We start from the raw sequence: 15,953 nt of genomic DNA, 5'->3' as shown, positions 1-15,953 counted from the left end.
GGAGGGTGGGGGGGAAGGGGAGTGGGTATGGGGGGAAGGGGAGGGGGGTAGGGGAGGGGGGAGGTGGAGGGGTAGGGGAGGGGAGGGGGAGGGAAGAAAGGGAAGGGGAGGGGAGTGGGAGGGGGGAAGGGGAGGGGGGTAGGGTGGAGGGGGAAGGGTAGGGGGAGGGGACGGGGGGGAAAGGGAGGACGGAGGGGGGAGGGGAGGGTAGGGAGAGGAGGGAAGGGTAGGGAGAGGGGGGAGGGGGAAGGGGGAGGGGAGGAAGGGGAGGGCCAGTCAACAATGACGTTGCAGTTCTCATGGGAGGAGAGCAGCACAACAATCGCGACATCGTCCTGCATCTTCGCAACAACAGCACGAAGCGGATTTTTGTAGACTCACCGATCCTGTGACGCCCTCCAGTACCGGCGTTGCTGGGCGGGGAAGGGAGACCCGTACATTCCCAACCCGGACATTCGCCCTCTCGACTCAAGCTCACTCGGACAAAAGCCTCGCACAAATTACACCGTGAAGGCCCAATGGCCATGTCTATGCCACAAATCAAGTACGTGAGCGAGTCTGGCGCACTGAATTGAAAATATATAGAACGCTCATACTCCGTGAAAAGTGTAGCCGCCGTGTCGCCATCTTGGTTAGCACGACTCGACCAACTCGCTTCGTGGATCTCGTTTGTTTTGAACGTGTCCCAGATTTTAAAAGTGAGACAACTGTTAAAATGCCATTTTGTGCGGCAATAAACTGCTTCAATCGGTTAAGGAAGGGTTGTGGAAAGACGTTTCACAGCTGTTTCAAAGACGTTTAATTCATATCGCACAAAATCGACAAAAATCGACACAAAACACGATCGCACAAAAGGTGAAAAACGCAATCGCTTTTCGCTCTGAATTACGTGCAAACGCGTGACGGAAATCACCATCGCCCAGCATCGAGTGACAACCAAGATGGCGCCCGGTAGCTGCATCTCCACCTATGTGGTGTGAATGGCAATGGTCATTCTATATATTTTCCGTTCAGTTGTCTGGCAGCGAGGATGGAACATCACGTGATCGTTCTGAGCGAATCAGCGAGCTGCTCTGGCACCGGCTGAGATTCCATGTATAATGTTCCTCGCTGAAATGCGCTGAGGTAAATATGAATAAAAAATAGGGGTCTCATCAAATATTTTTAGGTAGGCCATGTCCTTCCCAGGCTCAATGGCCATGTCTATGCCAAATATCAAGCACGTGAGCCTCTCCGTTTAGGAGTCTATCGGTAACATACACACACACACACACACACACACACACACACAAACGGTGTTTTTTTTATTTATATATATATATATATATATATATATATATATATATATATATATATATATATATATGTATGTATGTATGTAATACATATCTTACTGTAATTCACCAAATGTCCGTCTGTCCGTCTGTCTTTCCGTCCGTCCGTCCGTTCGTTCGTTCGAAGGTACAGCAAAAACGGCTGAACCGATTGCAACGATATTTTGGGTGGGTAATCCTGGGATCTCCTGAAGTAAAATAGGCTATATTGTTTTTCCAATTTCAGCTTTGGCCTCAAGCATTTTCAGGTTTGGACTCCCGCATAACGTTATTTTCCCGGGTGCCGCACAAACGGCTGCACCGATCGGACTCGGTGACCTCGGACAAAGACCTTTTATAAGGACATGGGTTGAATCCCTGCTTGAGAGAATGCCAACCCCCTGCCCGCCATCACGGTCGTCTCTCCAACTCACAATCCCACGAGATATGCGGAAAGGACGACCCAAAACCAATTATCTTCTTTTTGATTCATATATAAACATCATTGAAAGTAAATAATGACCTCGGCCAAAGTTCAAACGACATGAGTTTAATCCAAACATGAGAGAATTCCACATAGCTATTTGGGCGGTGTACATGCTAACAGATCGCTGTCTCCATTGATCTTGCCAAGGCCGTAACACCTATCGGCTCAAAATCCTTTTAACTGTTGACTTGGTAGTTTTTACAATGAAGGAAACATTAACAATGTTGTTAAAAGTTTATTTTGTGATTAATTTGCGATTGGAGTTATGTTGTTTGGAATGAAAAAAGAGATATCGAGTTTAAGTAAATGACGACATGCCATGATGGTTTCTACTTTCTAAACGTGAACTTCACGGATCGACATATGCAGAGTCGCCACGGACCCACGATCGATGTTTCTATACGTGAACGTACCCGTTTGTTTGCGAACGGGTACATTTTTCATGGAGGTCCTTCACGAACTTGCTATCCATGTCTGACGTGCGACTGAGGGTGCTACAGGAATGTGGAATTAATTGGTTTCATGCTTTAGCATTCGCCGTATCTGCATTGCTTGTTTGTTTCCGGCCTCCCACCCATGCGTAGCACAGGTATCTCACTAGTATATTTTATACTAGCTTGGTGAGGTGAGCATACGTCGTTACAGATGAACGGGCTTATTTTAGCTGAGGATAATGACTGTACCTGAGTTGCTGTGTTGTCAGGATTTACACCAATCATAATACAAACATTTATTTTGCACAAATTTATTTGTAGTGTTTATGATATTACATTTTGACAATCAATTTAGGTTGAAAAAATATTTTTAAAATTCAAAAAGAATCCCTCAGCACATATATACGGAATGGGTAGGTGCAGACTGGAAGTTTGGGACGATTAAACCTCACCACCACATAATTAAAAACACCTCACCACCATGTAATTAAAAACACCTCACCACCACCTATTTCAAAACACCTCACCACCACCTAATTCAAAACACCTCACCACCACCTAATTCAAAACACCTCACCACCACGTAATTAAAAACACCTCACCACCACCTAATTCAAAACACCTCACCACCACCTAATTCAAAACACCTCACCACCATGAAATTAAAAACACCTCACCACCACGTAATTCAAAACATCTCACCACCACGTAATTCAAAACACCTCACCACCACAAAATTAAAAACACCTCACCACCACGTAATTTAAAACACCTCACCAACACGTAATTTAAAACACCTCACCACCACGTGATTCAAAACACGTCACCATCATGTTATTAAATACACTTCACAACCACGGAAACAAAGTTGGAGGGAGTAGTTCATTGACAACACAGACACTGCCCAGATATGTAGATATATAGATAGATGACTGACTGTACCTGAGTTGTTGCTTTGTCATGGTTTACACCAATCATAAGACAAACAATTATTTTCCACAAATGTATTTGTAATATACGTGATATTACATTTCATAAACAACTGAAGTTGAAGATTTAACTTGAAAAAAAAAGAAAAAAAATGTGGAGGCTGTTATAGCAGCAAAGAGGGTACCAACTCCATATTAATGGCCATGATTTTGGAATGAGATGTTTGATGTTTGGGTGTCCACATACTTTTGGTCATGTAGTGTGTGTGTGTGTGTGTGTGTGTGTGTGTGTGTGTTTGTGTATATATACATATACACTACCGGTCAAAAGTTTTAGAACACCTCAATTCTTCCTGTTTTTATTGAAATTTACGCAGTTTAATGTCTCAATGTACTCTGCAATTAAGCAGAGCACAAATAAACAATTGGAGATAAAAAAGAAATCATAGAATCATTTTGTTTAACAAAATTTAATTTAAATTTTTGACTCAGCAAAGTAGCCACCTTTTGCAGATATAACCGCCGAACACACGCGTGGCATTCTTTCTATAAAGGAAATCAAATATTTTTTGGGAAGTTCTTCCCAACACTGTTGCAGAAGTTCCCACAAATGTGTTGCACTTGAAGGTTGCTTTGCTTTCACCCTTCTGTCCAGTTCATCAAAAAACCAGCTCGATGGGGTTTAAGTCTGGAGACTGTGCTGGCCATTCCATGATTTGAAGCCTACCGTCTTGCTCTTTTCCGCGAAGGTAGTTTTGACATAGCCTGGACGTGTGTTTAGGGTCATTATCTTGCTGTAGGATGAACCCCTGACCAACAAGGCATATACCAGAGGGTATTGCATGGCGCTGCAAAATGCTGTGGTAGCCCTTTTGGTTCAGGGTGCCAGTCACTCTGTGCAAGTCGCCGACTCTGGATCCAGCAAAAGAGCCCCAGACAATCACGCTTCCTCCTCCATGTTTGACAGTTGGTGTCACACGCCGAGGAACCATCCTTTCGCCTACTCGAAGGCGTACAAAAACCCTGCGCGATGAACCAAAGATTTAAAATTTTGATTCATCGGTCCATAAGACCTTCTTCCAGTCTTCATTAGTCCACTGGCGGTGCTTCATGGCCCAGGCAAGCCTCTTTTTCTTATTTTGCCATCTTAGCAATGGCTTTCTTACTGCCACTCGACCTGTCAAACCTGCAGGTCGAAGTCTTCTCTTCACAGTTGAAACTGAGACTTGCTTACTTCGGCCAGTGTTAAGCTGTGCTTGAAGCTGTTGTCCTGTGAGCCGCCTATCACGCAAGCTGTTGGCTAAGAAACTTGTCTTCTGATTCTGTTGTGGCTTTGGGTCTCCCAGACCTCTTCCTCTCAGAGTTTCCTCCAGTTTCCAAGTGCCTTTTGATGGTGTAGGAAACTGTACTCACTGACACTTTGGCTTTCTTTGCAATTCCTCTAAAGGAAAGACCTACACTTTTAAGGGTTATAATGGTCTGTCTGTCTTCCTTTGTTAATTGCCGTTTTCTCGCCATTATGATAGCAATATACTACTTCCTGCAGTGCAATATTGTCCAAATAATGCTTCAGAGGGTGTATTAACAGTCTGTTCCAATACAAAACAATACGTTTATACAGACAGGGAGGGGGTTTGTAATCAAGTAATCAGCAGAGGTTGGGACACCTGTCGGAATTGTTTGCATCAACTTTCAAGGCTTAATTTACTTACGTTGCTGCAGAACAGCTGTAGGTTGTTAACCCATTACTTGTTCCCTGAAGAAGGCCTTTTTTTTTTTTTTACAATATAACTGCAATTTACATTATTTTCCCATTTTTGGGAACTGAAACTTCTTTTTTTTTTAACCTCGAGCAGTTTACTGCTTACCTTTGTACCATTTCAGGTTATTCACTGGACTTGAATTGCTTAAATTTCAATAAAAAACTAGAAAAATTGAGGTGTTCTAAAACTTTTGACCGGTAGTGTATCTTTTTAATGCATGGCAGAGTCCCTGTATTAAATGGTACATCTCCATACACTGTGCCTCTATGTCATTGACCTGCTCACCATGTATCCCCATCACTCTTAAAACAAACAAGACTGCAAGACTCTAACAGCAGTGTAGCCAGGCTTGTAAAATATTATAAATCACAAATACCCATGGATTAGCTTTTTAAACGGTCGCTAATGCTGTTTATAACATTAAACAAAGAAATTTGGAGGAATCCCGACATCCATGAGGTAAGTTTTACTTACAGAACCGAGGGAAGATCTACTCTAATCTAGATTATACCCCACAAGGGTTGGGTACGTACCATTTTGTTGGAAGAGACGTAACGCCGATGCTTTTGATATTTGATGGTCATTTTAACAATCTGTTTGTTTGTGTTTCACACTGAATGAAAAACGTGCAGGTAGAGCATGACGATTGTGATATACAGTATGACATGTTCGGCATGTAAATCAAAATGGCGGTGTGTGGAGAGACAGCAGCTGTACTGCCATAATGACATCGGACGTAATCACATCACCCTGTCATATGACCAGATCCTCAGCTCTGATTTGTATACGTTTGAGGGGACATACATACATGCATACATACATACATACATACATATATACATACATACATATGAACAAACACTGTTTTAGACGGCTTTGCCCTACGGGCTATGCCGCAAAAATGTAAAATTCAAAGCAAAATCTTGGAATGAACAATTGATGTTGCGTGACAATTTGAATGAGATAACAACAGAATCAGTCTTTCTGGTAGAGGTGAGTGTAGATGTGCATCGGTGGACAGGAAGAACAATGAATGAAACAACAGGATCTTGGATAGAGGTATGCTAACCACCATGCAAAGCAAGGAAAAGGAGATGTAGTGGGTGTTAACCAGTCACAAAGAGATGAACGCCTGAAGCGTCAATTTCCCCATGCCTTCCATGGCAGTTAGCAGATCTCAAACAACGTCGTGTTGGTTTCATCCACAGACATCAATGTCAGCCCAGTACAAACCTTGGTTATCACGCTCTAAATCCAACTTTGTTCCACCGTTTCCTGTAACCGTTCCCTGTGCAGTCTTGGCCACTGTGGTGTGCCTCTGAGCAGCAAGCTGCCCATTCACAGTCGCTTGTTCGGCACATGACCCCTTCACTGCTTCAAGAGGTCGGCGCTCCACCTGAACAGCAAAGGAAAGAAGCAATTTGTACGTGTGAAATACAGGCAACACCTCTATGGGTTTTTTTTTTTCTTTACAGCAGTGAGGCTTATGGAAGAGCAAGGTAAATCTGACAGTGGGACAAACATCAAGGGAATGATTGAACAGGGAAAGAGGGGAGGGAACACTGAAACACACAAGATGGTTGCATTAGGAACTAGAACGGCACTCTTTGATGTCAGGACGTCAACTGATATGCCTCCGCCCACATTATTACATCATTATAATACTTCTCAAGTTTCATTTAAATTCATTCAGCTGTGCCCAAGTTAGCACATTTTTACCTGACATGACCTCTGACCTATTGACCCCAAAATGTAATCAGTTCATGTTTACATCATTATACATACCTATGTCAAGTTTTAATTTAAATCCCTTCAGCTGTTCACAAGTTCTCACATTTTTACCCAACATGACCTCTGACCTTTGACCTCAGGACCCCCAAAATCTAATCAGTTCATCTTTACATCATTATACCTATCTGTACCAAGTTTGAATTAGATCTCTTCAGCCATTCTCAAGTTATAGACCTATTACAGACTTTGACCTTTAACCTTTGACCTCTTGAACCCAAATTCTAATCAGTTAATCTTTACATCATTATACATAAGTGTACCAAATTTGGTCAGAATCCCATCACTGGTTCACAAGTTATCACGGTAACTATTTTTTTTTACCTAACATGACTTCTGCTCTTTGCCCTTTGACCTCATGACCCCAAAATCTAACTAGTTCATCTTTACCTCATAATACATACCTGTGCCAAGTTTGACTAAGATCCCTTTAGCCATTCTCAAGTTATCGCGGTAACGAAAACCTATCATGGACGGAGGGACGGACGGACAACCTGAAAACATAATGCCTCCGGCAACTTTGTCGGTGGAGGCAAAAAAAGGATCATAGATAAGTCACAAAATTTGAGATGACAAAAGATGGCAATGCACTGCTTGCTTGAAATGCTGGAGGGAAGAGTGAGCCAGAACAGCCTCTGGAAGGTGGCTGTGGCTCCATAGATGGGAGAAGTGGAATAAAAAGAGTTAAGGTGTGCAGTCAGCCTGGATTTTGGAAGCTGAACTAGGAGGGGTTACGAGAAGAATGTGTGCAAACTGGATCGATTTTTTGAGGGTCAGAGGACTGAGAAAGCATGGGCAGAAATATTTATTGAAAAATAGAGAGTAAAAAACAGAGAAACCACCGACCTGTTTGCGATGTCATGGCAACCGACCCTGTACTTTGACTTCATCACAGGAGATTCCAATCATTTTGAGAGCTTTACATTCCATAGAATCCAGGAGAAACAGATATGATGCTCCAGGAGAAACAGATTTTGGGGAAGAAGACGACAGCCTCTTTGCGGCCTTCTCTACAAGTAACAAGAATTGTGAAACTAATGTCGCCACACAATCATCGAGCTGGCAGGCCAAGGTACAAGCCAAGGTCAAGACCAAGACCAAGGCATAGAACGTCCTTTTCAGGACGGGTGGCCATTCCGACCGTCGAAAACCAAGGCCTGTCAGTGCTCCAACTCAATGTCGAGGGCCTCACCACCGCCAAGCTTGAAGTCATACGACACCTCGCCGACTTCAACAAGGCAGCAGTCATTCTCCTACAAGAGACACACTGTGCAGCTGACGACAACCTCAAGCTGCCTGGGTTCCTTCTCGCTGGGTCCATCCACAGTAAACAGCACGGAATGGCAACCTTCGTCAGGACTGAACTAAGCTGGACAGCCATTAGCCAATCTCCACCAGGCTCCAATATCGAGTGGCTGGTTACCAAAATCCAGGAAACATCGGTCGTCAACGTATATAAGCCTCCTCCATCAGCGCTGATGGCGTCATCACTCCCGTCCGTAACTGCACCCGCCATCTATGCAGGTGACTTCAACTGTCAACACACAGACTGGGGTTACAACTGCACAACACCAGACGGAATGATGCTGAGCGACTGGGCCTCCAACACCGATGCACTGCTGCTGTTCGACCCAAAAGAGCCTCCAAGCTTCTTCTCTGCGCGCTGGAACACCTACACCAATCCGGACCTGGCCTTCGCCGTGTGCCGCACCAACGACCCGAAGCCTGAGAGACGCGTCATTGACAGGTTCCCCTGCTCACACCACCGACCGTCCATCATCAAAGTGCCATCACTGGTGCAGCCGGTAGCGGGCAGACCTGTCAAGAGATGGAACTTCCGGAAGGCTAACTGGCAGTCGTTTGCTGCAGAGACGGAAAGAAGAACAGCCGGTCTCCTGAACCCAGAAGCTGCTGATGTGGACGCCGCATACGCAGCCTATTGTAAGGTTCTCCTAGGTGCAGCAAAGAAAAACATCCCGCGTGGCTTTAACAAGAGCTACATCCCGGGTTGGGACGAGGAGTGCAGCCATCTCCTGCACGACCATCAGCAGGCTAGCTCCAGGGAAGAAGTGGACACGACTGCAACAGCACTACTCCAGAAGCTGGACGCCACCCGTAGGACCAGATGGACTGAAATAGTAGAGTCGATCGATTTTACCCACTCTAGTCGCAAGGCGTGGCAGACCATCAACCGGCTGACAGGCAAAAATACAATGCCATTCAGGTGCCCGGTGACAGCAGACGCCATTGCGTCCCAGCTCCTGAAAAACGGTCGCTTCCCGGATGCAGACAAAAGCTTTGCCCGCCTGACGTTGCGTGAGGTGTCTTCTCTCTCCAGGGCGGCCAGCGCCGATGCCAATCTCTCTGGAGACTTCACAGCAGCCGAACTCAGTGCGGCCATGAGCAAACTCAAGCCGGGTAAGTCCCCAGGCCGTGACAACATCCATCCGGAGTTCGTCATCCACAACAACATCTGGTTGGCTGTGTTCGTTCTTCTCGTCGTGCCTCCGGAGGTCCAAGTTCCCGAAGACCTGGCGCCGTGCTTCCGTCATAGCCCTGCCGAAGCCGAACAAACCTGCGGAAGATCCCAAGTCCTACAGACCGATCTCGTTGCTCTGCGTCCCATTTAAATTCTGGAGAGGATGATCCACAGCCGCATCGACCCAGTGGTGGACCCACAGCTCCCGCGGGAACAAGCCGGTTTCCGTCGTGGCAGGTCAACTGTGGACCAGGTAACATTACTCACACAAGATATCGAAGACAGCTTCCAGGACAATGAGAAAGCTGGCGTAGTGTTCCTGGACCTGACAGCTGCATACAACACCGTTTGGCACCGTGGACTCCACCTGAAGTTGCTGAGGACAATCCCGGATCGGCATATGGTGAACTTCATCATGGAGATGCTGTCAAACCGCAGCTTCGTCCTACAGACCAGCAACGGCCAGCGCAGCAGGCTCAGAAGACTGAGGAATGGTGTCCCGCAGGGTTCTGTTCTCTCGCCAATGCTGTTTAACATCTACACCTACGACCTGCCGGATACAACATCCAGAAAGTACGGTTACGCGGACGACCTGGCCATCATGCTGCGACGACCAACATGGAAGACGATGGAAAACGGTATCAACCAAGACATGGGCACCTTGGTAGCCTACCTCCGGAGGTGGCGTTTGCAGCTCAGTATTGGTAAGACAGTGTCAGCGGCATACCATCTTAACAACAGAGAAGCAAAAAGGGAACTGGACGTGTTCGTTGACAACAAACGCCTGGAGTTCCAGCAAGCCACAAAGTACCTCGGTGTACGCCTAGATCGGATACTGTCCTTCAAGCAACACCTAGAAGAAGTTAAGGCCAAGGTGACATCAAGAGTCTCGCTTATCCGACGTCTCGCTGGTACGACCTGGGGAGCCTCCGCCAAGACCCTACGAATATCCACGCAAGCCCTGGTCTTCTCTGCAGCCGAATACTGCGCCCCAGAGCCTGGAGCAGAAGCCCACACGTGAGAAAGGTTGATGTTGCCATTAACAACGCCCTCCGCATTGTAGCTGATTGCTTGAAGCCCACCCCGGCATTCCACCTGCCAGTCCTAGCGGGAATCGCCCCGGCCCGCTTCCGACGGGAGGCTGCTACCCTCGCCCTGGCAAGGAATGCCCAGAAACACAACTGGCACATCCTGCACAACACCACAATGATAGTGGCGCCTCTAAGCAGACTTAAGTCCCGCCATCCCTACAACAAGGCGGCACAAGAGATGCTCAGTTCTATCCCTGAGGACCTGTCTAGAAGCGCATGGCTGGCGGCATCTTGGAAGCAGGTGTGGGGACGGCCGGGCCCACCCGCATCCACTGCTACATCTGGGACCCAGGAGGTGGCGTCGTAGGAGAAGATCTACCACGCCTGCAATGGACCTTGCTGAACCGTCTACGTACGGGGGTCGGCCGCTTCAAATCATCGCTGAAGATGTGGGGCCTGGCAGACAGCGCCGCGTGCGAGTGCGGCGAGCCTGAGCAGACTGCCGAACACATAATTACCACCTGCCCCCTATACAGACCACCTTCAGAAGCCGGCCTCTTCGACGTAGGACCAGAGACGAGGGCATGGCTGCACGACACTGAGCTGGCCATCTGATGGTACACGAAAGAAGAAGAAGATATGATGCTGAAGCGTCAGCCCATAGCGGAGAGCAACATTCCATTGAGCCATGGACAAAAAGGCCTTGTAAACAGTGAGTAGCTATAACTTTTCAAGGAAAGACTTGGATTGACGGAGGATGCCATCTGCGGCTGGCTTTGGAGGTAAGCTATGCTATGTGGTTGGTTCAGGAAAGGTCAGCCAATGGTGAGGCCTTAAAATTCAAGAGACTGAACCTCATCCAGCAGACAACCATACATATCCAGGGAGATTGTCCTAACCTCTTGTTTGACATTGAGGGCCTCCAGCCATTGCCTATAAAGGGGCAGAAACACGTCCAGAGTTGAGTTACTGGGATGGAATCCAAACTGATGGTCAGGGTTGGAAAACAGGAAAGACTGAATATCAGAAGCAATGATGGATTCCATGATTTTGCATGTAATTGGAAGCAAGCTCACTGGCTTATAGTTGATAGGGTCTGTTTTTGCATCCTTCTTGAGGATGGTTGTGATGTTTGATGACTCGCACAAAGAGGGGAAGCGGCCAAATGAGATGGACTGAATAGGGTAGATAGATGGGAAGCAAGAACGGCAGAGCAGGATCTGAGAACATGGCACTGATGCCATCTGGGCCCATTGCGGAAGCAGGGTCAAGGCCAGGCAGAACTTTATCCTTCTCACCTGATAAGTCAGACAGAATGCAGCAGACAATGGGTATAACAGGAAAGACACAGAGGAATGAAAGGGGAAGACACAGAAAAATGAAAGGGGAAGACACAGAAGAATGAAAGGGGAAGACACAGAAGAATGAAAGGGGAAGACACAGAAGAATGAAAGAGGAAGACACAGAAGAAAGAAAGGGGAAGAGATAGAAGAATGAAAGGGGAAGACACAGAGGAATTAAAGGGGAAGACACAGAGGAATGAAAGGGGAAGACACAGAGGAATGAAAGGGGAAGACACAGAGGAATGAAAGGGGAAGACACAGAGGAATTAAAGGGGAAGACACAGAGGAATTAAAGGGGAAGACACAGAGGAATGAAAGGGGAAGACACAGAGGAATGAAAGGGGAAGACACAGAGGAATGAAAGGGGAAGACACAGAGGAATGAGAGGGGAAGACACAGAGGAATGAAAGGGGAAGACACAGAGGAATGAAAAGGGAAGACACAGAGGAATGAAAGGGGAAGACACAGAGGAATGAAAGGGGAAGACAGAGGAATGAAAGAGGAAGACACAGAGGAATGAAAGGGGAAGAGACCGAGGAATGAAAGGGGAAGACACAGAGGAATGAAAGGGGAAGACAGAGGAATGAAAGAGGAAGACACAGAGGAATGAAAGGGGAAGAGACCGAGGAATGAAAGGGGAAGAGAGCGAGGAATGAAAGGGGAAGAGACCGAGGAATGAAAGGGGAAGAGAGCGAGGAATGAAAGGGGAAGAGACCGAGGAATGAAAGGGGAAGAGACCGGGGAATGAAAGGGGAAGAGACCGGGGAATGAAAGGGGAAGAGACTGAGGAATGAAATGGGGAAGAGACCGAGGAATGAAAGGGGTAGAGACCAACGAATGAAAGGGGAAGAGACCGAGGAATGAAAGGGGAAGAGACCGAGGAATGAAAGGGGCAAGAGACCGGGGAATGAAAGGGGAAGACACAGAGGAATGAAAGGGAAAGACGCAGAGGAATGAAAGGGGAAGACACAGAGGAATGAAAGGGGAAGACACAGAGGAATGAAATGGGGAAGAGACCGAGAAATGAAAGGGGAAGAGACCGAGGAATGAAAGGGGAAGACACAGAGGAATGAGAGGGGAAGACACAGAGGAATGAAAGGGGAAGACACAGAGGAATGAAAAGGGAAGACACAGAGGAATGAAAGGGGAAGACACAGAGGAATGAAAGGGGAAGACAGAGGAATGAAAGAGGAAGACACAGAGGAATGAAAGGGGAAGAGACCGAGGAATGAAAGGGGAAGAGAGCGAGGAATGAAAGGGGAAGAGACCGAGGAATGAAAGGGGAAGAGACCGGGGAATGAAAGGGGAAGAGACTGAGGAATGAAAGGGGAAGAGACTGAGGAATGAAAGGGGAAGAGACCGAGGAATGAAAGGGGTAGAGACCAACGAATGAAAGGGGAAGAGACCGGGGAATGAAAGGGGAAGAGACCGAGGAATGAAAGGGGCAAGAGACCGAGGAATGAAAGGGGCAAGAGACCGGGGAATGAAAGGGGAAGACACAGAGGAATGAAAGGGAAAGACGCAGAGGAATGAAAGGGGAAGACACAGAGGAATGAAAGGGGAAGACACAGAGGAATGAAATGGGGAAGAGACCGAGAAATGAAAGGGGAAGAGACCGAGGAATGAAAGGGGAAGAGACCAAGGAATGAAAGGAGAAGAAAGCCGAGGAATGAAAGGGGAAGAGAGCCGAAGAATGAAAGGGGAACAGAGAGAAGAATGAAAGGAGAAGAGACCGAGGAATGAAAGGGGAAGAGACTGAGGAATGAAAGGGGAAGAGACCGAGGAATGAAAGGGGAAGAGACCGAGGAATGAAAGGGGAAGAGACCGAGGAATGAAAGGGGAAGAGACCGAGGAATGAAAGGGGAAGAGACCGAGGAATGAAAGGCGAAGAGACCGAGGAATGAAAGGGGAAGAGACCGAGGAATGAAAGGGGAAGAGACCGAGGAATGAAAGGGGAAGAGACCGAGGAATGAAAGGGGAAGAGACCGGGGAATGAAAGGGGAAGAGACCGAGGAATGAAAGGGGAAGAGACCGAGGAATGAAAGGGGAAAGAGACCGAGGAATGAAAGGGGAAGAGACCGAGAAATGAAAGGGGAAGAGACCGAGGAATGAAAGGGGAAGAGACCGAGGAATGAAAGGGGAAGAGACAGGGAGGAAGAGAGACAGGTTAAGCACTTTTGATAAATTGGAAGCGCATTCCTTCAATAAATCGGAAACGGTACATGGTCTTGTTTTTTTAGTTTCACGGCGCGGTATGGTTAAGCACTTTGAATAAACTTTAAGCGCATTCCTTCAATAAATCGGAAACGATACTTGGTGTTGTTGTTTTATTATTATTATTTTTTGTGAGCATCTTTCATTAAAGTTTTTTAGATGATTTTTAAGGAGGTCACAGTATGATGCACTGGTGACTGTGGTCCCTCTGGGCATGTAATGCTCTACAAGTGGGCCTCCACAAGTGTAATGCTCTATCCCAGAAGAACGTCAGCATCACTTTTCCAGTGGACGGCTGTGTGCGGAATTTTTTGGGCTTCGGGGGAAGTTGAATGGCGCCACTCTTTGCTTGCTCTCTTCATTTCTGGCTGAAAGTAGTGGACCTAGCATTCATCCCCAGTCACTATGCGCTGTAAGAAAGCGTCGCCTTCTGTTTCGTAACGTCGCAGAAGTTCTTCACATGCGTCCACTTGCTGTTCTTTCAGTTCAGTGTGAGTTGTCTGGGCACCCACCTTGCAGACACTTTGCGGAACCCCAGCACGTTGTGGATGATATGGTGTGCTGATCCATGGCTAATGTTCAATTCGGAGACCACTTCATCCAGCGTAATGCGACGCTTTTCCCTGAGCACGTGCTCAACTCCTGCAACATTATCTGTTGTGTCGGCTGTGTGAAGCCGGCCTGAGCGAGTAGCATCTGCCGCACTGGACACTCCACTTTTAAACTTCCTGTCCCAGTCGTACACCTGCTGCAGCGACAAACATGCGTCACCATATTGCATCTTCATTCTGCGAAGGATTTTACTGGCATTCACACCCTCACTTCCCAAGAAACAGGTGACAGAACGTTGCTCCTCCCCGGTGCATGCTTCTAAGGGAGCCACCATCATGGAACTGCTCTGCTGACGTCATACGCTCAATGTTGCCAGATCTTAAATAGGCAAAACATGACTTCTTACCCATAGATATAACATATGTCGTTAAAAATGAATTTAATGAATTGTACAGTATTGGTTGTTCCTAAACTTAAATATAAATAATTTAAAGGATTTCTGTAAATGATGTTAATTTCACAACATCCCATATTCAATTCAACTTCATTCAAACACAGGTTTAAATTGTAAACCTCAAAACATAGTTTCTCTACCTAAAGCAAGAACCTTAACCTGTAAGCAATTGACTAGTTTCCCGACTGAATGGATCGTCAGCTGGGCACCACTCTTCCTCGAGGCTTCGATCCTTTCAGCCCAGGACCTCTCCAAACGGCTGATCCACAACATAGATCATGGATCCACATCAATAGATGGTACATCAGTCGATCCACAACCGCAGTTGTGTCCAGGCACAGTCAACCTATCAATGCAACATCATTTATTCAAACTTTACTCGCGAAAGGATTTAATGTATTATCATATATTTATAACTTTCCTAAAAATTATATTTTTATAATGTTTTTTAATTTTAATTTTATAAAAATTATAAAATATTATAATTGTATCATTTAGAAAAAAAAATTCCCAAAAACAATAAATTTATAATTTATAACACACACACAGTACAGGACCAAAAGTATGCAGACACCCCACCTATTTAGTGGATTCCGCTGTTTCAGCCACACCTATTGCTGACAGGTATATATAATCAAGCACACAGCCATGCAATCTCCACAGACAAACATTGGCAGTATAATGGGCCATACTGAAGAGGTCAGTGACTTTCAACGTGTCACCATCATCGGATGCCACCTTTCCAACAAATCAGTTCGTCAAATTTCTGCCCTGCTCGAGCTGCCCCGGTCAACTGTAAGTGCTGTTATTGTGAAGTGGAAACGTCTAGGAGCAACAACAGCTCAGCCACAAAGTGGTAGGCCACACAAGCTCACAGAACGGGACCGCCGAGTGCTGAAGCACCTAGCGCGTAAAAATCGGCTGTCCTCGGTTGCAACACTCACTACCGAGTTCCGAACTGCCTCTGGAAGCAACGTCAGCACAACAACTGTTTATCGGGAGATTCATGAAATGGGTTTCCATGGCCGAGCAGCCGTACACAAGCCGAAGGTCACCATGCGCAATGCCAAGCGTCGGCTGGAGTGGTGTAAAGCTCGCTGCCATTGTACTCTGGAGCAGTGGAAACGCGTTCTATGGAGTGATGAATCACGCTTCACCATCTGGTA

At 46.5% G+C, this 15,953-nt stretch overlaps 1 protein-coding gene across 1 annotated transcript in view; it reads right to left on the bottom strand.

Annotated features, from left to right (window-relative positions):
• LOC137429019 (polyhomeotic-like protein 2) overlaps positions 1-15,953 on the bottom strand; it is a 359,347-nt gene that overhangs the window by 24,401 nt on the left and 318,993 nt on the right. Inside the window, exon 15 of the mRNA XM_078780934.1 lies at positions 6,160-6,322. Within this exon, the coding sequence (XP_078637060.1) occupies positions 6,160-6,322 (163 nt within the window). The remainder of the gene's footprint in view (positions 1-6,159; positions 6,323-15,953) is intronic.

This window comes from Myxine glutinosa, chromosome 6 (genome assembly GCF_964187855.1).
Source record: "Myxine glutinosa chromosome 6, kmMyxGlut1.1, whole genome shotgun sequence".
In the NCBI taxonomy this organism is placed as follows: Eukaryota; Metazoa; Chordata; class Myxini; order Myxiniformes; family Myxinidae; genus Myxine; species Myxine glutinosa.
The sequence above is the reverse complement of the archived record's forward strand: the minus strand, read 5'-3'. Positions and strand labels throughout refer to the sequence as shown.